Below are 22,010 nucleotides of genomic sequence, written 5' to 3' on the forward strand. Positions count from 1 at the left end.
ATTGAGAACTGGAAAGGGGGTGGGCGCGATGGGGAAGGCCACTTTGTGGCACATTGGTGTTACTTTACCAGTTCGTTTTTTACACCATCCTCTAGGATCCTTTCGACACGCAAAACAAAAAGTAAAAAATACCTTATCCACTAATAAGGATCATCGGGAATGCCTGAAAAAGATGTATGTAATTCAAGCTATACAAAATAACTAATAATATAAGAATATATTAATAACACATTTTTGTAATTAAAAAGATAGGAATCTCATTACGTACTCTCGGTAAATAATTCTAGGTGAAAACTTATCCAATTGAAATAGCTCTTAGATGCCGTAGTCACAACGCCTTTGACAACTTTTCCAGCCACAAAAGCACTCCTAATTTCGCTCTCTGTAGTCACGCTTCAGAGCGGCGCCCGCACAGTTGAATGTAGTGTAATTGAAAAATTCTACCAAAGTCAAGTCCAAAGTGAGAGTGACAAGCCGAAGGGTGGAGCCTTCTCCAAAAGTTACGCTGCAGAAAATTCGCAAATATATAAGGGAATCGTTGGCAGTGCGGTGCTGGGATGAAACCCAAGTTGCAGCTTTGGAGGCAAACAATTTCTATTTCATGGCACATTATTTTGTGGCTTTTGTTTCGACTGTGAATGGAGCAAGTTACCAAATGCGGAAACGAATACGCATATGAGTGGTTCTTCGAAAAACTTGACAGAGTAAGTTGTCTCACAATGCACTCAAAATCGTGAAGTCTAATTATACATATGTATTATCATACCAGCAAAAGAAACATTATATAGCTGGGTATACTCGAACAGAAGAAAAATAAGAATTTATTTTGATTACCTTATAAATTTGTTTTGAAATAAGATATGATGTCGATCTTAAACTAAATTAGTAGATTTATTTTATCACATCTTAGTTTAAATTAAAAGCGTCTTTAATTGTCGTTTCTTTTTTAAAATCCTGATCTTAACACAATCGTGTACAAATACCCACAGAAAGTTTTGCAGAAACCCATCGAAACCTTGAGATTCTTTGCTCAATGACCTCGCCATTGTCTCCATTGATTGATTGTGGGTCATGTGTGCATGGTGGCCCAGGACTTTTTCGTGGTTTGCTGCATCTTTCAGGAGCTTTAAATTTTACATGGCATTACGAGGACCATCTCGCCACTCTTCGGGCCACACTTGCCCCATCTCCCCAAGCAATTCATTTCATTAAAGCAACACCATGGCCGCCTTTTGTAAAATGTTGCCGCAAACCACAAACTGCAAATGAGAGGAGGAGGAAATCCCAAAGTCAGCAAAGGAGGTAACTGCACCGCAATAAATATCGAATATTGTTAAGTGTAATAACAAATATATATACATTAATCCATGGAGATACAACAAGCTCTTCTAACTAATATAAATCCAAAATCAATTCAGATTCAAAATATCTAATAAGATTTTGATGAACTTTTGCGATAATGTTATCTAAGAAATGCATATCTTAAACTAGAAATCATTACTATAAACAATGATTTGGCTTATGTAGTGTATATTACTGATGAATGTCCTTTTCTCACAGTGCATAATCTCCGCCTTCAAGCCTATGAGCTCATCCTGGGTCCTCCTTTCATTCATCGCAGAGAGGAGTCTCGAGGCCTTGAAGTGCGCCAATGCTGACGGCGTGATGTGCGTGCGCTCTCTTTATTATGTTTCAAGGGGCTTCCCCGTCAGCTCTTCCTTCGCTTTTCCCAGAGTTTCCCACTCATCATGTGCACTTTTCTGTGAGCTAATATACCCAAGGACCGAGTGAAGCCAGCGATGACTGCAATGCGGCCCAACTTTGTCTACGTAAATCCCTTTTGTCGCATTAACTGCTAACTTTTTCTCCCGTTTTTCCAGTTGCCCATCCCATTTTTCTCATTTTCCCCGTTAGCGACAAACTTTGTTAACAACTCGCAAAAAAAGCGTAGAACTCAGGTAGGGCTTTGCATCCATGATCCCTTTCTCTTGCCTTCACACCGAGAGATGCGTTGCGTTGAAATTCCCGCGTGCTTTCAAACATGCATTTTGTCAAATCAAAAATTTTATGGTTTTATCACAATGTTGCCAAGGACGCAAAAGGCCAGGAAAGAAATCCGTCTGTCTCGAGTGCAGTTTTTATGCTATTGACTGAGTGGCCAGAAAGAGTATGAAAAGTCCTCGCTAACAGATAATGGACAAACAAAAGGATTCCGACAAATTACGATATTTATAAAATATTTACAAGTAAATTTAAAATATTGTAGTTGTTATTGTGTAGGTACTTGCAATTTTTAAGTCTGATTATTAAATGTCTAAGCAGTGATATAAGTCTACTGTAGCAACAACCATCATTTCAACAATCTCCCTAATTTTGAAAATATTCTCCCAAATGTAACACCAAAAAGTTACCAACAGAGTAGCTGACAAGTCAGCTCAAATCAAATGTGATTACATCTATTTTACTCCTTCGGTTTATGGTTGCTACCATGACAACGTTGGCTCGATGCCTCCTTAAATGGCAACTAATTTGCCAGCGCAATTTGCTTTTTACAACTAAATTCGCATTTCGGCTTTAGCATCCTTGGGATGCTTATGCTCCCCGGCTTCCACAAGACGTCTTCGAGCCAACTCAAACTCGACAATGACGGAGCAATTATGCGAGAAGCCCGTAAAGCTACCAGAATCCAGCTATCCAGCTACCAAAAGTTACGACAGACTGCAAATATTGCGGGAGTTGGAGTTCGAAGTTTCCTCTCATTTAGCCAGCTTTTCACTGCTTATCTGGGGGCATTTATCAAAAATCGTCGTTAGTCGTTAGTCGCTCCTCGTTCCTTGTTGTTAATTGCACGGGACAATAGTGCGGCAAATGAATTTGTACAAGGGATAATTGTTGGCTCGCAGAGTTGGCAATGCGTTTAATTTTGTGCAAATAGAGAGAAAAACATTCACCACCCCCACCAGCCACCTTCCTCAGTTTATTCCATATACAATCCCCATTCCCTTTGGCTGTCTAAACAAATGTCGTGAACTCGTCGTCGTGGAGCTCATATTTCAGAAAAAGGGGCGCATAAATTTATGCGAAATCTATTAGCAAAGAGCAACCCTTTTCAGCGCTCGCCACGGATCCGAATCCGGCATTTTGGCCACGGCTCCGGGTAAAAGTCCAGGCATCCCGGCTCCCAGTTCCCAGATCCCAGACAGCGAATGATGTTTTGCCGGCCTTTTTTACTCTGTTTTTTGGGCAGCCAGCGTGGGAGCACAGATGGATTTCATTTCATTCTGTTTCATTTCCATTTGTAAGTGAAACTTAAATTAACTTTTCATATTTCGCATTCTGTATGAATTTAAATGAAAGACAGCGAGCCGTTCTAACATAAAGGATTCGGGGTATGGAATCTTGATGGTTGTGCGAGATAGGGTTGAAATTTTATTAGCCTTTACACAGTGTTCTGTAAGATATAAACAGACTACGGAAGTGTAAGTCTTTAAAGATAATGAGTTGCCTAAAAAGCCCTCGAAATAAAAATAATTTTTAAGAATATTTATTTTGAAAGAACTTTATTTTAATTATTTATAATAATCAAACACGCAAATTCCCAGCATGTTAATACACTTGTTGACCCCTTTTTCGTTCTCACTAATGCTATAATAACTTGACTGGCTAACAAAGAGATTCGCAAATCATATTACAAAACGTGGCAGCATAAATTTAGTGAAATGTATCACCTTACTCCAGAGCACTTCATCCCTTTTTGGCTCGCAAAATCCCCTGAAATGCCATCTAATTTCGTGCAAAGGTCATGACAGCACATAGGACCCATATATTATGTCTGGTAATTGAAAAAAATCGGCCTGTGTTTTATTTTGTTTTGGTGCCAAGGTCCCCTCCACTCGTCTTAGCAATTGCCCAAAAGTTGGCAGCGATTTTCCAGTCTGGCCTTCCCTGTTGGCCCTCTCGTCGCCAAAGTCCGAGGACGAGGTGGCAAGACCACCAAGCAACCCATTTAAAATACACACTCTTACAGTTTTGATTAAATGAATAGTGCAGACTCAGAGATTTAATTAAAAAGATTTTTGAATTCAGAAAAAGTGCCTCTATTTTAATTATATACTTTACTTACGTGGTATTACACTAAGTATATACATATTTTTTATTTCACTTAGAGCGGCCTATTTGTTCATATTCATACTTTTACAACTTTTTACTTTTTTAAATGACTCTAAATATATGACATATATGATATGATACTAGAAAACAGAATAGCAACTACTTTTTTACCCTCGGTTGTAAACTTTCATCTCATCTGTTCGTTACCGCCAACTCGACGCCAAATAACATTTCAATTGTTGTATAATGATGTACACAGTACGGCCATCCAGCATGCGATAATAAAAATTGTTGTTCTTTTCAGACTCTTTTCGCCGATATGGTTGTGGGTGGGGGTGGGTGGTGTGGGAGGTGGGTGGTTGTGGGTTAAGGAATAGAGATGTGGGTGGGGTCACACACAATGGCAACGGGACACTCGTAAATAAATCGTGCCAGTGGGTAACAAAAATTCATTCATTTCATATTTGGCTTTATTTTACAACATATACCGTTTGGCCGCTCCGCCTCCTTCCAACTTCACGATGCGTTCCTATTTCTTACCAACGAAAATGTTAGTAAGCCACATTTAGTGTTATTTTTGTTAGCGTACCAAATATTTTTGGCTCGACAGGGAGCCAAATAAAAAAATATGTTGTACTACGGAAGAGTTCACATTGCCAGGGAAAGTAAAATTGGAATTGAGAATGCCCTGTAATACTTTTAACTTGAAATTGGGCAAAGATTAACTCCAATATGAAAAATCTTAATTTGCATTATGCATTAAAATGCGTAACTTGGAGGGTTTATAATTATATTTATTCTGAACAAAGTGTATAAATAGTATATATTATTTCCCTCCTTAAAAAGGGGGTATTCCCCAAGTAGTCCATGTGTGTGTTTCGTGTGCCTGTATGTGCCTGTGTGCGTGACTGTGCACATTTTTATATTTGCGAGCGGCGAAAACATAAAAGTCAAAACTAAAGGGCACCGACAGCCAACAGCAGCTCGGCCAGAGTTGTCACAGTGGTCGGGCCAACAATCAAGCCGAAAAACCGCTGCGCCAATTAGCGTGACAACTCTGTCGCACACAGAGTTGCATACGAAAATAAATGAGCAAAATAGCCGCAACTGTACCTGGTTCAGTCAACATTTTGTGGAGTAAGTTGCTGACCTAAAAGTCTCATTTGTTGGGCCTGATTCCTTCGCCTTCGCTTCGCCCACTGTGCAGCATATATTTTTCGGTCGTTTCGGGGCTGGCAATATTTTTTGGATATACATGTTTATACGTGTGTGAGCGTCTGTTGGTTTGGTTGCTTTTTTGATAAATGGTGTGCTCTTTTATCATGTTGCTCCTGAGCTTTGGTTCGCTTTTCGCGCTCGCCTCTCGCCAGTGGAAAGATAAAATACGTTTTTCATTTCGCTGCAGTTCCTAACTTCCCCCAACATTTTCGTTCTTTCCAATTTTCGTTCGCTTGATTTTGGCTCTGGCTGTGTTGATTTTTTAGCCCGGCTGTGTTTCGTTCACTTGCCTGATTTTTTTCTCATTTTCTGCAGCCAAGCGCAGCTAAAACAAAAGCAGCATGATAGACCGCCGTAGTCAAAAGTCCAGCCCACAAAATACCTAAAATATAATGATGACTTACTTTTTTAAGACCCCCTTTTACAAAAAAAGTAAATTTAATGTCCATTAACTTATTTAATTTGATCACTTCTCTATCCACTCTTAGTTGGAAAATGAAGTTTTGCAATTCATTTTTGGCCGAATATAGTATACCATTATATACCCAGTAACGAAAGTAGAGAAAATATTATTTTCGGTATTTTGTGATTGCCTCCGTCCGTTGTTCCTGTTGCTCCTGCCACCCAATCCGCATCCACTTCGCCCCATTTTATCCTGGCAGACACAAATCCTATGTAGACATTGGACATGACAATCTTTTGCCTCAGTTGCTCCGACCCTGTGCCTCTGGCTTATGGTTTTGTTTTACTACTTAGTTAATCAGCTAATTTAAAGTTTCTTCCCATGTGTGTCTGGTTTTTTGCTTTGTTTTCTTGAGCCCCGCCAGTTGGATTTGTGGCTTGTCAAGGCTCCAACGGCATGAAGTTACAAATTGAATAATTTTTGTTCTCTCTTTTTGGTTTTCTGCATTACCCGGAAATTTTTGCACAAATTGAATGGTTTTCATTTTCTTTTTGGCTGGCTCTTGATTGGCATTACATATATAATTATGGATCAGATTTCCTTAACATACTCTTACAATCCCACATTATATTCAAGGTAGATTCTCATTGCAAAAAAGTTTGGAAAAATATATTTCGAGGGGTGGCTTTTTTTTGGTTTCTATGGTTATATATTGCTAATACGCAATATGATTTTTAAGAGTACCCCTTGTAGTTAGTTCTGAATTAGATTACAACGGAAATAAAAAAATACTCATATAAAAATCTTGTATTTTAACAGTAGTATATAAAATATTTCAACAAATCTGGAGCAATTTAATTAGCTCATGCTTAAAAACCTCTTTTCAAATATCTTGAAACCAATTTTTACATAATTGCATTTTAATTTCTTTATAAACGTTCAACCCTTAGACGTCTGTTAACCGCCTGAAGCAGCAGATCTGAATCAAAAATACATTATAAAACTTGTCTATCCTCACCAGTTGGCAGTGAAAAACAAAGCAAAGAGGCGAATCTTTTAAACCCAAACCACCTGGACATAATTTTGAATTATGTTTATTATGTTTGCCTCAAAAAGATGCCTTTTTTCGCCAAGAAAACGACCGAGAAGAGGTGGCGAAAGAGCATTCAACATTCCCACAGTCTAGACAACTTGTTTATGGTTAAGTTGCGTGCAGATCCCGCCCACTATATGGCCGTACACAAGTATATCTCCCTGGAAAACCCAACTCCGATTCCATCTCATTCAAGGAACAATGCGCTTTGGCTGCGCCCTTGCAACAAATTTATAACTATACCCCTGGACTTTTTTTGTATACACATTTTTATTAAAAACGTGGCTGGGAGGGGGGATAGGGAAAAAATAGAAACAGTCAACCGAATGGCTAAAAGCTAAAAGGCAAAGTAAGCCACAAAGTAGAAAAGTAAAATGCCAACTTCCTCCTGGACTCCTTCTCTGCGAAAAAGAAGTCGTGCAGCGGAGTTTAAGTGGCAAACTGAGCCAGCAACTTACGGCCAAGAACTGAAGGAGCTATATATTTTGCATACGTATTTGCGTTGCGAAATATTTTCATTTTATATCGCTCGCTGGCTTTTCGTTGTGCAATTTATTTAGCATGAATTGTTTTCCCGCCCTGTACGACTTGGCATTCAGAGTACTCCGACTCCAACTCCCAACTCTGGCGATGACTTCTGCGTTTTGTGACAAATTAAGTTGGCAGCAAATAAGATATTTTTATAGGTGCTTCAGGATATTTTTCCAGCTCGGGGTATGAAAGTTTTGACAGCAACTTGGTAACGAAGCTAGTTTCTTTCCGGAATTATGCTTAGTGTTTTTGTAAATAATACGCAGTCGGAAAAGTAGTATGTCTTTCGTTTAATGACAGGCTAATATATATTAGTGGTGCTAGATTTCTTTATTATTATATTTATTATTTATTATATTAGAAGAAGAAATAAGCATACAATAATTTCCAATCTAATCCAATCTTACTGATACAGTAAGTAACATCCCAGAGATTTTTTTCTACCAAAAACAATAATTTTTTGCCCTCACGTCCACAATTAAAATTTTCTCCAGGCGAAGTCAACTTTTGCACAAGTTAGAAATATAATTTTTTCTTTTGAGCAAAATAAAACATAGACCTGAGGAACATTTTAATCAAATTTGGCAAAAAGTGTTTCTAAATTGGCAGACATATGCGTACAGACAGAGAATCCCCCAGGCATCCATCCCTAATTTTCAGCCAACACCTCTCATATTTTTTTATTTTTAGCTGCTCACATGTCGTAATTTGCACCAAGCCAATTTGCGTTTGCCTTTGAACTTGGTTCCAAATTTTTTTAACCCCTCCACGGCAGCAGATTTCCCTTCCTGCCGGGGACGAGTGAAAATTTTGTGCTGTCTGCGAGAAAAATGATAAGATGACAGCGCCATGAAGAAGGCAAGTGCGAAACGTAAAAAATATGGCAGCTCATTTTTTAATATTTTTTCTCTTTGGTGTACTTTTTGGGACAGACAGTTGGCAAACACCAGCCGGATAGATAGGACGCTCGGGAGTGGCACCTGTAAATTTCGGTGTTTTTTTTTTCCCAGCCACCCGAGAGGACTAAATAAAAATGTCGACGTGCCGGCAATGGAGGGGCAGGACGCCTCAGCTCAGAGTTATATGTGTCTGCCACACGTAGCCTTTGACATTGGCCCCGCTAATGAGCCAGCACTTTGACAAACTGCCACCCGGCACTTGGCACTTGCAACCGAACTTGGGCCAATTGAAGGGCTGGCCAAGGGGGAGGGAATTCCTGGGGGGAATAATGCAATTATGAGTCCATTGAGTCTGCAGTCTATGTGGCAGTCAACATAATTAAACCATGATCCGGCCAAGTCATCCTGAAGTTTTAGTGTAACCAAATGTTGAGCATTGAGAAATACTTAGTTAATTAAAATTTAAAACTCTTTTATTTGCATTGTTTAAATAAACACCATGCATGGCTTGGTGAAATAATATTTATATATATAAGATATTACTCGGGCTGTATTGATTTAAGTTCGTACCTGGATAAAACAAACAGTTTAAAAATGGGTAGGTACCATCATGAACCATCTGGTTAGTAATTCACGAACATATGCAAGAATCCCCCCAATTTGAATGGTCCATCCTAACCAATTGATCCACTCATCAATTGAGCTGAATAGCTAATAAAGCCAAATTTTTTCCAATCAACCCAGAGACACAATTAAAAAAGAGCTACCGAGGCTGTCACGATATTTCTAATAGAAACCAACCCCATTTAACTCACTTCGCCGTCGAAATGCATAAATAATTACCGGACAGCTGTCTGCCGAATAAGAGAAATCAAATCGAAAATCGATGCAAAACTTTAGAGCAATAAAGTATATAATTGAAGGGTTAACAAAGCCGGGCAGGAAAAAGCCTGGGATTAACCCATTAGAGAGGTTGTGGGTTTCGGCGATGATGGGCAAAGTAATTTGAAGAGGACATCAAAAATTAATGCAAAAATAAATAATAAAATAATACACCGTTAAATAATCCGAAAACCAACACCATTAATAAACTCAGCGACAGGACAGCGGCAGACGAAAAGCAAAGGACGAAGGACGAAGGACTCTGGACTCGAGCGCACAGTGAAATATTGGCAAATAAAACGATTTTGACGCTGAATTTTAAAACAAGTGGCACGTAGCACAGAGTCCTGCTTTCAGGACCATCGAACCACCCCCAGGAATACAACGAGCGCCAGGACTCAAATTCAAAATCGCATTTATTATACTTACATTCCAAGTTTTCCGCCCTGCGTACGTTTGTCAAATATTTATTCTCTGGATTGGATCGCTGGATTTACTGATTAGCATGCGCATGCCGCAGACCCAAGAAGGTCCTTTGGCGGTCCTCCCATTTTTGCTAACGAATCGCAGCAGGAACACCCGTCCCGTCCAGTGGCCAGAAGGCACTCGGATTCGAATTCGGTGCAGGAAACGGGAAATAGGCTAAAGAGCACGTGAAAAGCAGCCAGGACATACCTGAAGTGTCGCGCTGAAGTGTCCTCCAGGCGACTCGTCAATCGTCCTTTGCCGACTCGCACACCACGCCGAAATCAATTGCCAACAGACGGACGGGCGGACCAAAGGAACTGAAGCCGGAATATCTGAGCGACGGCAAGTATTTGAGTATCTGAAGGATCTGAAGCGGGTGGCGGGGCTGCCGAACGGTCGGAGTAAAAATTACCAATTAGGTAAAATAGCAAAATGAGTAAGTATCAGCAGGGAAGGAGTAGGAATTGTGAGACCAGTGGAATGTCGGGGAAAGGCGGAAAGCGGTAGAAGAACAACGGGGATTGAGAAGAGGCAGATGCACTGAAACAAAGGTCTACCATTTAACATACAATTTTCGAATAAGGGCATACATATATCTACTTAGAATTAAAATCAAATCAAAAAATCAAATAATTTTATACAATTTTATTTTATATATGGATGTATGTTTATATGGATGTGGTTTTATATGTATGTATGTGCTACAGCATCAAATTATTGGGTACCAACTCTTACAGCTGGTTGGAGGAGCTCGATCCCTGGGAGTTGAAGCGTAGCGTCCAGGTGGTCACCGTTCATCCAGCCGTTGCTGCCGCCCACGTTGAACTTGTGCGTCTAGTTCATGGCGCGATTCATTTGGTAACCATGTGGATTAAATGGGTTCATGTTAAAGTTGTTGGCCGGATGCATGATAAAGTTGTTGGCCGGATGCATGTTAAAGTTGTTGCCCGGGTGCATGTTAAAGTTGTTGGCCGCGTGCATGTTAAAGATGTCCAAATCGTTATTGTTGTTGGTGTTGTTGTTGCTGCTGTTTTTGCAGCTCTGGATCTGTTGGTTTTTTTTCGGCACGACCTTTTTGTCAGCACTCGACACACGGACCGAAACGCCCTTGATTATGTGATCCTCTCCCCACAGGAGCTGTGGTATGTACGGATCGAGAAAGGTTACAAAGCTAAAACCCCTGAAGGGCTTGGGAATGACCACATCGATCACATCGCCAAACTGAGAGAAATACTCGCGCAAGTCTTCCGTCCCTATGTCCTCGGTGCAGCGGCCGACGAATACCTTGCCAGGCACCTGGTTGCCAATGCCCCTCGAGGAGGGCACCTTAACCTCGCACCAGCGACCATCAATTAAATGGCGCTTGGAGAGTACGCGCATCTGGGCATCGTAAGAGCCAAAGCGCACAAACCCGAAGCCCTTGGATTGGCCCGACGTGTTGTCCCTCTTGATCTCAGCCTTCACCACATCGCCGTAGGTCTCGAAGAACTCACGCAAAGTACGATCGGTGGTGTTATAGGACAAGCCGAGCACGATGAGATCAAAGCAGCGCAGAAGGGGCTCGGTGCGCTTGGTCTTGGCAACTGAGTTTTCCGAGTTATCGTCGCTCTGGCGCTTGTTCTTTTTGGGAAAGACGCAAAAGTAATGGTACTCGCCCCAGCCGGATTCTTCGCTGGGCGAATACATTCGGCCCTCGTTGGAGCGAACACCACGCACCGCCTTCGTTTCCACTATGCGATACTGCAGACCGCTGCATTCCGGAAACTGCGCCTGCAGTGTGGACAGCAGCAAAGTGCCATCCTCCTCAACCGGCAGCTCGATGGGCTCGTCGCCCTCCTTCTCCGAAACTTGAACGAAACCCATTTTCGCGAAGGACTATTTACAGGGATTACTTAGGGATGCGTGCTGTAATGTCTGATTCTATGTATGGCAAGTAAATTTGACTTAAAATTTAAATGATCCTAGATCTCAGATCGCACTCACACGAATTCGATTCACACCCAGGCAAATTCAAAAAGGTTTTCACTATGTTTCACGCTCAATTCTCGACACAGCACAATTTCCGATGCAGGGATAGGGATTGCTTAGGGATAGGTGCCTTAATGTCTATATCTGTGTATGGAAAATAAATTTAAATTTCTGATCCCAGATCTCACTAACTCACACGAATTCGATTCACAGCCAGGCAAATTCAAAAAAATTCAAATTCACGCTCGATTCTCGACACAGCACAATTTTCGATGTACAACCACTTTCATTCGATGCGAAATGCGAATGAGGCTATATTCACAATTGAGAACTCAACAAACTTTCTTCAGATGAATGACAAATTTTTCCTCGCCTGCTGTTTCGATTTTTTTTTCCTGTGTGATAAACATTCTTTAGTTATAGTTTTATTGATAGGTTTGAGTGCTGTAATGTTTGATTCTGTGTATGGCAGTAAATTTAGATTTCTGATTCCTGATCTCACTAACCCACACGAATTCGATTCACAGTAAGGCAAATTCAAAAAGTATTCACTGTATGTTTCACGCTCGATTCTCGACACAGCACAATTTCCGATGCACAACCACTTTCATTCGAAGCAAAATACGAATGAGGCTATATTCAGAATTGAGAGCTCAACAAATTTTCTACAGAGTGACAACTTTTTCCTAGCCTGCTGTTTCGATTTTCAATTCCTGTGTGATAAACATTCTTTAGGTATTATAGTTCTCAAGCCTTCGACTTTTGGTCGATTGGTGATTTGGGATCTCACTTTTCTACTTAGTTATGAATAATGGCGATTGAATCCTCAAGTGACTTAGCTTTTTCGGCGATGCGGTGGTTTGGATTGCCGTCCACACATACTTTAATTTTTAGGATTCCTACGTAACTATAAGTTACTATGCTTGTAAATGCTAACTCTTTTAAAAGGACTTGCACAATGATTTAATTTGCAGGGAATGTTTCTTGTATAATATTAGACGAATTTAATGGACAAATGTCGCAGTAGTTAACCGAAATCCTTTAAATTAAATCAAGAATAGTGGAATCCACCTAAAATTCGATATCAACGAATCTAGGAGCTTTAATTAAAGCGGTAAGCCCAAGCTAAACTCGCTTTCAGAGCCGTTCAATTACGCTTTGACAAACACTCGGCAGACGCCATCTTCTCTTTTATTTATACACGGGTGTGTGTATATATAAATAGTACAAAATAACGTTAACGTAGCAACTTTTCAATTTATTTTCCAATCTGAACCCGCTCCCCTCCCCATCGTCAGCCAGTGTCCATGTCCCATTCATCAATGTCCCCGAAAGAAAACACAGTGAAAAACGTACAAAAACTTCGGCGATTAACGTTTTAAAATTTGCCAAACGGCGAGAAGAGATGAAGGGAATGAAAATTCGCCAAACGAGAGGCGACAGGCAAATTAAATTTCCCAACTGACACCTCAATTGAATTTCTTCCTGGCTGGTCTTAGGCATATTTTGATATGTTGCCAAGACAAATTCGATTTACCGGAGCACACCTTGATTGACACAATGGCTAAGGTAATTCTCAATCAAACGTCAATCAATGGCGCTCAAGTCGTTGCTCGTGATTGCCCAAAGAATTCTGACATATCTGCTCTCTCGATTCCACGACGAAGAAAAAAAACATCGAGATGAACCCAAAATTTAACTAACCAAAAATGCCTGCTGTGGTAATTTGTTAAAGCGGTTTTCCAGCGGATATCACGTGCGCATCATCCACATCGTTTCAAGACGATTTGACACGTTGATTGATCCGCTCATTGAGGCAAAAATGGAAAGCCAAAGCCAAAGCCGAGTTCCTTTGTCCCACAAAAACCGCCCACACGGATTTCCCACCCACTTGGCTTTTTTGCATGTGAGTACGCCGGAATTCCTTAGACATTAAACAAAGTAACAACTTCATGGGGCGAAGCTGTCATTAGCGGGAAGGAAACGCCCTCCTCTGGGAGTGCCCAAATGTCCGGGGAGGAGTTTTCCCTTAGTAACTGCACACAAAAAATAAAAATGATTATGAAAATTTCGACGTAAAAAAGTCGCGTCATGTGCAAAATTATTGGGTAATTAACGTGACACAGACACAACGGCAACTTCAAAGCAGACGATGACTATAAAAATATTTTCGAGTCGCAGAAGATCAGCCCCGATAAGTTGGCAACGGAGGTATGGGGGTATGAGATGCATGTCCGGATAATTTATAGATAAAAATGGAAACTTTGCATGGCAAGTGGCAGTCTTGGCTTGAAAACCATAAATTCTTATAGAGCAAGCAAAAAATGTTGCCTTTATGGGGCTTTTGATTTAAGATTATCATATATAATGGTAATTTTACGGTGCTTTCTTTAAGAGAAGCCATTGATATTTAAAAGGAGGACAATATAATTAGGACTTTACGACTATGGCTTAGAACAAGGCCTAAAGCATTAGAATCTCATAATTATAATATATTGCTTAAAGTGTAAAACATATTGTATCTGTAGGAAGTACATCAAACAATTTACAACTACTTTGTTGCTGGTTTTTAGAATCCCCCAAACACTATGTTTGCATACTTTTTCGTGCGGCTTTTGGCTGTTCAGACAATCATTCAATTTTGTGGATACATTTTAAGTGTCCATAAACAGTGGCACCTGCTCATTTGATATGCACGATATAACCGGCGAAAAACACAACAATAAACACCAGAATAAATTAATCCTCCCAGACCAGTACATAGATGCAAAAAGTGAGCAACCTATTGGAAATGATTTGACTTTTTGGCGTAATTAAAACGGGTGAAACACTGAAATTATGTCGCAGTGAGGGGGAATAATAGCTCACGTTCTTTAGAACATTAAAAACACCGTTTTACATCGTTTGATCCGCGTGCGGTCTGCAGTTTACATTTCAATTAAAGTTACATAACCCCAACATCAAACAATGGCAACCTCTGTGCGCTAGGAATGCGGATGCAGATTCGTTGAGGTGGATGAGGCTCCACTTTGCCGTGATTTTGGCCTGGCACAAAAGTCAACTTCATGCAATATTCATCAGTGTGTGGGGGGGGGGGGGGGGGTGAGCTGCCACAAGGTGTGGGGCATGCGTGACACAATGTATACCCCACGACACCCCCATCACTAGATCAGCCACGTCTCTGTGACGGGCTCTTTTCAATATTTCATGAGTATTGGCCGCCATAATCAAGCCAAAACAGCCTCATTCGCATTTTAGACTAGACAACAGAGTAAAAGATGTATAGAACATAAGAAAATTTCTAATATTAATACTTAGTAAATAAAATCAATTGTATCTATAAAGTAAAATATTTTTAAGTAGAACTAAGCTCTCTATAATCAATCATTTGAATTTTAAGTAGTTACTTTCAGGCTTTATTGAGAATTTAAAAATTAAAAAAAAAATAATATTTAATAGTTCTTTAAAATTACTGTTTCTAAATATTTGTGAAAAATTAATAATAATTAATAATATTAATAATAATTAATATAATAAAGTAGAGCAATCCCAAATGAAACTTGCAGCTTAGTGTATTCTATAAGCCAGACACACACATATGCAAATACACAACCACAGACGCAACATCACAGGCACACGTCGAGCTAAAGTTATTTTTGCATATATGTATACATGATTCGGTTTATTAGATTCGTACAAAGGCATACAATACATATGTCTGTCTGTCGGAGTGTGTGTGTGAGTGTGGAATGCGGGTAGTACTCTGCCCTTGGCCAACAAAGGTCTCCCATTCCGAGTCCCAATCCCTTGCCCCATCCAATTCCGTATGCCTCCCCGGAACCCTGGATTCCACTGGCTGTGGGTAAATTCAATTATTTGCCGCTGATATCGTCGTTTGTTTTTTGTTCGCCGCTTTTGCATTCATATTTATTGTACGGCACTTTAAATTGCTATATTTACATTGCTAATTTACACACACGAGTCCACAGACAATGCAATTGTACTCTCAGAATTTAAAAAGCACTGAAATCTGAATATCGAATATTTAGATACTTATAAAATATTTAATATTACCTTCTAAAAAAAGGAAATGTGATCATCGTTTCAATTATATATTTATTAATAAAGTAAGAGATTTTATAACAAACAATGATATGCTTTTTAAATAATTCATTAATATTAATACAAAACAAAAATCTATTATTTCAATCCGACTTTTTATTTTCCTGAGTGCATTTGTGTTCTGGATTTTGTGAAGCAACATTTTGCGTTCGACATTCGAAAAATTGGAGAGCAATTAATTGACAAAGTTCATTTTAGGCTCCTTTTCGTTTGGCAGAAAGAGAGGCAGGCACAGATTGTGAGCGAGAGGGGTAGATAAATCATTTCTGGCTGCTAAACGCGAAAATTCAATATTTAAACATTGTTCCTGGGCTGTCCGTTGGTTTTTGTTTGGTTTTCCACTGCGGTAATTTGAAGTTTGTCTCACTGAAATAGTTTGGCTAATGCGTTAGCATGCGAGTGTGTTATGGCTTGTATGTGGCATGTGACTGTCAATTGTTATGGTTTCTGCCAATTTAAATTTTCCAGGCTCCCTGCCCCCAGACAAAAAAAAAAGGAACGCATTTGAAATCAATTTTTGGAATTGTTCTGGTTCCAGCTGTGTGTGTGTGTGCAATGTATTTGTCTGAAATGTGTCAAAGCTTTCATTTAAATGGCAACTACAATTTAATAGGCATAGAAATTTAAGAGATATTCAGTGAAAAATTAGTCTATATATTTGTATGATAAAAGTTATTAATATGAATTTTCAAACACAATTCAAAACACCAAAACAAATGTTAAACATCTAATTGTTATATTCCATTATAAATAATACATTTTTTATGACATTAAATATTTACTTATTAAATATTATTCCATATTGTATTATACAGTTTCTCCGTAAACTTAGCCAAGGGTTTAGAACCTTTAACCAGAAACCGAAAAATCAAAGAAAAAGTGACCGTAACAAATTGGATGTATGCCTTTACCTAAAAGTAACAAAAATGTATAACAAGCGCACACATTTCGGGGCAAGCAAACAAATTCATTCATTTAACAAAGAGTATAACATTTCGAAATTGGTTGAAATGGCAAACAATAACAGAAACACAGACCATTAGTAACTTTTCCAGTTAGGCCAAAGCACATAACGCATACGCAGTGTTGTCAAAAAAAAAAGAGTCAAAGAAAGGGAAAAGGGCCGCATGCAGTTTGCCTGTGTACAATTTACATAAGGCGAAAGAGTGAAAAGTTTTCGAGTCCATGGACAATGAGATGTGGCCTTCTTCTCGCCGTTGGTGTTGTCCTTTTGTTGTTGTCGTCGCCGCTAGATAATAAATGACCGGCCATTAAATTGCAATTAAAAGCTCATATGTGCGCATAAACTTTACGCCCGACCATGCCTCCGCTGTCTGCCAAAAAATTTGCCTATGGCCAAACGCCCATTAATGGAGCAGACAGGGCCGAAAGCAAAGGCAAAAGCAGCAGCAGCAGCAGAAGCATCTGCATCAGAAGCCGTTGCATCCAAAGGAGTAAGTGCCATGGCCAGGATAATAGCCCGTATAATAGTAAATTTAACAGTTGGTTGGACATTTTGCGAAGCGTCGACCTCCAATAGTGGTTGCCTGGTAAACAAATTACGCGACCCATTCTCAGGTCAAAAAAAACACTGCAAGAAACTATTTGTACCAACTAGCAAGAAATAATCAAAACAATAATTATTCCAAAAATATAAATATTTATATATGTATATAGTATTAAAACTAATCATAAACTTGGATTAGGAACCATATGTACATTAAAATCTAATTTAAGCAATTTTATATTTAATTAATTAATGTAAAGTTATTTTTAAAAATCCTAAAATTAAAACAACAGCTCTTTATTATAACTTAATTACCATTAAGATTTTTCAAATATAATTAAAGTGCACACATTAATTGTATGCCCTGTGCTGGCGCAGAAAATTGGCGCACGGCATCGCTCGTAGCTGTAACTTTTCTTACATAATTGACATAACGTATACGTAATGTGGAGCCGCCTAGGTAAAACCCCATGCCCACATGCAAAATACGCATAGGTCTCTATCTGCCTGCGCGGCGGGTTTTGTGTGTGTGTGTGTGCGTGCAGTCAATTAGAAAATGTGCATTGTACATAATTAAGATTTATATGCACTCACACCGAGAAAGAGGAGCGCACTCACAGAACAACAGTCAATATCGAATGGATTTCGCACAGAGAAAGCGAGCTACTAAAGCACTCGAAACCTGGCTTGTTTATCGGTTAGGCGAGATCGATCATCAAACGCGCTACAACAGGAATACAAAAATACATAAAGAAATTAACAAGCATTATTGGAAAATTAAATTACTTAGAATAATGCTGAACATAGAAAATTCAGCCAAAAGCAATGCAAGTAATTTGTATTTCTAATGTATGGTAATTATGCATATACAAAACCATTTTTACCATTATTATTTTGTGTGAGTGAGCCATAAATTCTTTAGTCTTTCTTTTAAGTGACCCCCTGATTGACATACCCGAAAGTATTTTTAATGAGCAACTGATTATAAAATATTTCTCAGCAGCTATCGATAATGTTGCAGCTCATTTCTAGGCCGCTGCAACTTTAGCCAAAGTTTCATTAGAAGTAGGGGGCCGATTGGGTTGGATGTGGAAAAAAAACGCTTAGCGAGTTTTGTGGAAGCCGCCAACTGGATGCAAATTTCCATTAGCCATGCAAACGCAAAACTAGCCGCCATTTATCTGTCTAACAGAAGCGAGGGGAGGTGCGGAGATGGGTGGGAAATCGAGGATGGTAAGGGGATTCCCGGCCTGGCAGTAGTTAAAATTTACTGCCCAGTTGCCAAACGCAACAGTAGCAGTTGCAAGTCGGCAATATGCATACGCGTTTTATGCGATGCAGCAAATGACGTGAAGCGGGTAGGAAAAGTGGTGGAAAACTAGGGGAAAATCGGTGCAAAGCGGTGCACACAAGAAGCGGCGGTGGCAGGCGGGGTGGGTCAATTTAATGGAAATTTTTATTGAAAGCCAACAAAGCGCTCAATGGGCCAGCTAATGGCGTTAGTTGGCCCAAATGGGCCAAGTCGCTGGGGGACTGTGAAGTAGCTTAAAAAATGTTAAATGAAAACCAGCTGGCACACTAACTATCTCGCGTTCGCTCTCTCCATGGCACTCTGTATTTATTAATAACGCCTCTTGACTTTTCCTGCCTCCCGGAAAAATTGTCTTATAAATTTATGGTAAGTGCTTTAGTTTGAAACTAGCTTATGAATAATAAACGCACCATTCGATATACAATCAATTAAAAGTTGAATATTCAATAGTGGTTTAAGCCCTGTTAATTGAAGAAAGGCTTGTAGTATAGAACTAAGAGCAAACTATTTTCTCCTTCAATAAATTACCATTCTTGTAAAACATGGGAAATAAATTCAAGGTAGTAGATGAAAATTAGTTTCTTTTGCTTGAATTTCAAGTGATTAAGTTTAAAAGTATTTAAGAGTAGAAATTCCCTTCATTGCATATACCTAAAATGATTAACATTGTGCAATACAAAGTTCTAGCCGAAAATATTTAGTACAATTTTGGTGGAATATATAAAACATCTTATTTTGAAAACCAATTAATTAACAGTTGATTTATTATTCTCTCTAAATAATATCTCAAAATGAGCCATTTGACATTTAATGTATATTAATGCCAAATTAGATTCCTGGTTTAATTTATTGTAAATTTATCATTAAGACTAATTGCCGCCTATTCGATTTATTTTAGTTTTTCCTAATATTTGATATATTGTTTAAATAGCTTAATACCATATATATATCTATTTAACGTTCCGCCTGTTTATTTAGCCTTAAAATAGTTTAATGGCTTATGTCAAAGAACTTTTGCCATTCCATTTTCATTAATTTTGTTCGCATATTTTGGTTTGTTTTTGCCATTTTTAATCTTTATTTTAATATTTCATTATTTTAATGCACATTCTTGGCGACGCTTTTTCCATTATTTGGACAGCATGGCGTATACTTAATATGCTTGCTATCGCCATCTTACTCCGCCGTCTCCAGTGCTCGTTCCTTTTTTATCCGCTTCAGTCTGTTTCAAATGCCGCTCATTGTTGCTGCAGTTTATTAAATATGCTTTTAGTTTCGCAACAGCCACGCCCACTTGGCTAAGTGCGGAGGCGTTGGCGACTGGGCAACGGTATGGCAAATACTGCCAAAGGCAGTTTAGTTATTAATTTTTAATGCGTCCGCATTTCGCATAATTACGCGATGGAATGGATGGAGAAAAAGCTTAACTATTCTTATGCCCGTTTTTGGCTATATCAAGTTATTTATTTGGCCTTTGGCGCCCAAAATTGTGCAAAAATTAAGCGCCAAGTTATTGGCTGCATTCCTTTTCGCCGAGCGCTTCCCTAGTCCGCATCCTTTTTCCCCTCCATTATTTTTGCATAGCCAGCGGCGTGTATGCGAAAAATGGACTGAAAACAAATTTTGTTGGTACAAAGTCAAAGGTTTTTAATAATAAAATGAGGGACAATTGGCTGAGTGCAGAAGGGGAAATATTGCGGAAAATATTTACGGAGCAAGTAGGATCAATGTTTTCGTAAATTTGAAAATTCCACATCTACTAAGCGAAACATTACAAAATCGTTTTTGGAATCATTATGTTTACCAAATTTTGTTTACAATATTTACTTTTAATATACACAAATAGGTTATCCGTGTCCCTTTACATTGCTACAATAAGAATCCAGAAATTCCATTTTTTGTGGATATGTCAAAGCCACAAATATCAACCACAATCATGAAAATTTTAAATTGTTTAAGCCTAAGACATAAAATGGCCAGAACAACAGAAAAAAAGTATACCAATTCGTTAGGCTCACATATGCAAAAGTTGGGTAACCCTAGACTGCCACTGAAAAAATCTTATTGAGCCCAAAAAAATATTGCACAATTTCCATAAATCGAGCAGCAACTATAGACGCCCACTTCTCACAGTTTTTCCCCAATTTTCCGCCCACCAAAGGGGCAAATGCAGCGAAAGAAGCAGAGAGCTGCGGAGGAGAAAAGGCGAAAGCCTCACCAATAACAAAAGGGAGGCAAACTGCTGTTAAACTGTTGTTTAAACGCATTGGCATTGGCCAAAAGAAATGCGGTGGGTGGTGAATGGTGGCAGGCTGGGCGGTACCATTGTGCGAGCCACAAGCTGAACCATACACCCACATATATGGCTTCGATCTAGTGCCGCATGAATGTATTGGTATTGAAAATCCCTTTGATTTTTTGCCGCACCGTTGCAAACAGCAATTTGGCAAATCCTTTCACAATCAAAATCAACCGCAGATGAAATTTTGCCCAGAAAATTCCACAGAAACAGCATCCGCTATCCGTAGTCAAAAAAAAGTTTTTAACTTTTAGCAGAAAATTTCCCGACCGTGTGTGTGTGTGTATGGGCATGTAACTTGCGTATGCTCAAAAATCATTCGACGGTAAAACGCCAAATTAGCGTAAAGTGTACACTTACAAAAAATCAATATTATTTGTAAAAGCGAGAAATAAGAAAATGCTGTTACATGAATTAAGGTAACGACAAATAGAAAGTACAAAATATTTAACAAAATAAAAGTGGTAAAAATATATAATTATATATATCAGAAAAAGCAAACAGATTTCGAAATATATTTATTTTCAGTGAGGTCCTTGCTGAAGTCCTTGTGCCGTCCCCCTTTTCAGCTGCTGTTGCTGTAATTGTTGCTGCCGTTGCTGTGTGCAGGTGCTTAAGCATTTTACGAGCAACTGTATTCAATTTGACTGCCAGCCTCCCGTTTTCTCGCTCTGGCAGCACATTACGCATACGCCGTGTGTTAAATGCGCTTAAAAGTCAGGCCAATAAGTTGTTGTTGTTGCTGCTGCCACTGCTGCTGCGCCCGCTGTTGTTGCCGGTAAATTGTAGTTGCTGCCACTGCTGCTGTTTGTGTAATGAAAACTTTTACAACGCCATATGCAGGCTATTAAAAAACAGCTCGCACACACAGACGCACAAGGATAGGTCCGCCAGCGCCTTGGAATATGCAATCAAGCTCATTTATACTCATTAAGCGCTTATGTGCACTGGTATGGGTAATGTAGGTGGCTACGATGCGAGCGCGGACTCCCAGGCTTAATATGAATCCCCCACTGACGAAGCGGTTTATTTGGAGCCCCCGAAATTGGCCAGGATCCTTCAATTTGCAGCAGAACAATGCGCAGAGCTTAATGAAATCGAATCGATTTATCGGCATTTTTTTTTAACTTATGGGTCAAAAACGTATAAAGTCGTTTAAATTATAAAATAAATAAATTATAAATAAAGTAGTTCCATC

General features: G+C 39.2%; 1 protein-coding gene across 5 annotated transcripts; it reads right to left on the reverse strand.

Annotated features, from left to right (window-relative positions):
• Positions 1 to 10,276: 10,276 nt before the first annotated feature.
• LOC117140045 (TAR DNA-binding protein 43) lies at positions 10,277 to 12,181 on the reverse strand. 5 transcript variants are annotated; one of them, XM_033302779.1, is made up of 4 exons: positions 12,079 to 12,181; positions 11,771 to 11,967; positions 11,588 to 11,716; positions 10,277 to 11,524 (listed from the first exon to the last, which is right to left on the reverse strand). In XM_033302779.1, exon 4 carries the CDS (start codon positions 11,465 to 11,467, stop codon positions 10,439 to 10,441), a length of 1,029 nt encoding a protein of 342 aa, XP_033158670.1. In that variant the 5' UTR covers positions 11,468 to 11,524; positions 11,588 to 11,716; positions 11,771 to 11,967; positions 12,079 to 12,181; the 3' UTR covers positions 10,277 to 10,438. The 5 variants fall into 5 exon arrangements, with proteins under 5 accessions (XP_033158670.1, XP_033158671.1, XP_033158669.1 ...); XM_033302780.1 differs by lacking the exon at positions 11,771 to 11,967 and having other exon boundaries at positions 12,083 to 12,097; XM_033302778.1 differs by lacking the exon at positions 12,079 to 12,181 and having other exon boundaries at positions 11,769 to 12,046.
• Between the last annotated feature and the right edge of the window lie 9,829 nt (positions 12,182 to 22,010).

The sequence above is a fragment of the Drosophila mauritiana genome, chromosome 3L, assembly GCF_004382145.1.
Source record: "Drosophila mauritiana strain mau12 chromosome 3L, ASM438214v1, whole genome shotgun sequence".
NCBI classification, from domain to species: domain Eukaryota; kingdom Metazoa; phylum Arthropoda; class Insecta; order Diptera; family Drosophilidae; genus Drosophila; species Drosophila mauritiana.

What these genes read in the sequence shown, in the direction of transcription:
- LOC117140045 (XM_033302779.1), bottom strand. Translation starts at nt 11,467, where the DNA reads ATGGGTTTCGTTCAAGTTTCGGAGAAGGAGGGCGACGAGCCCATCGAG.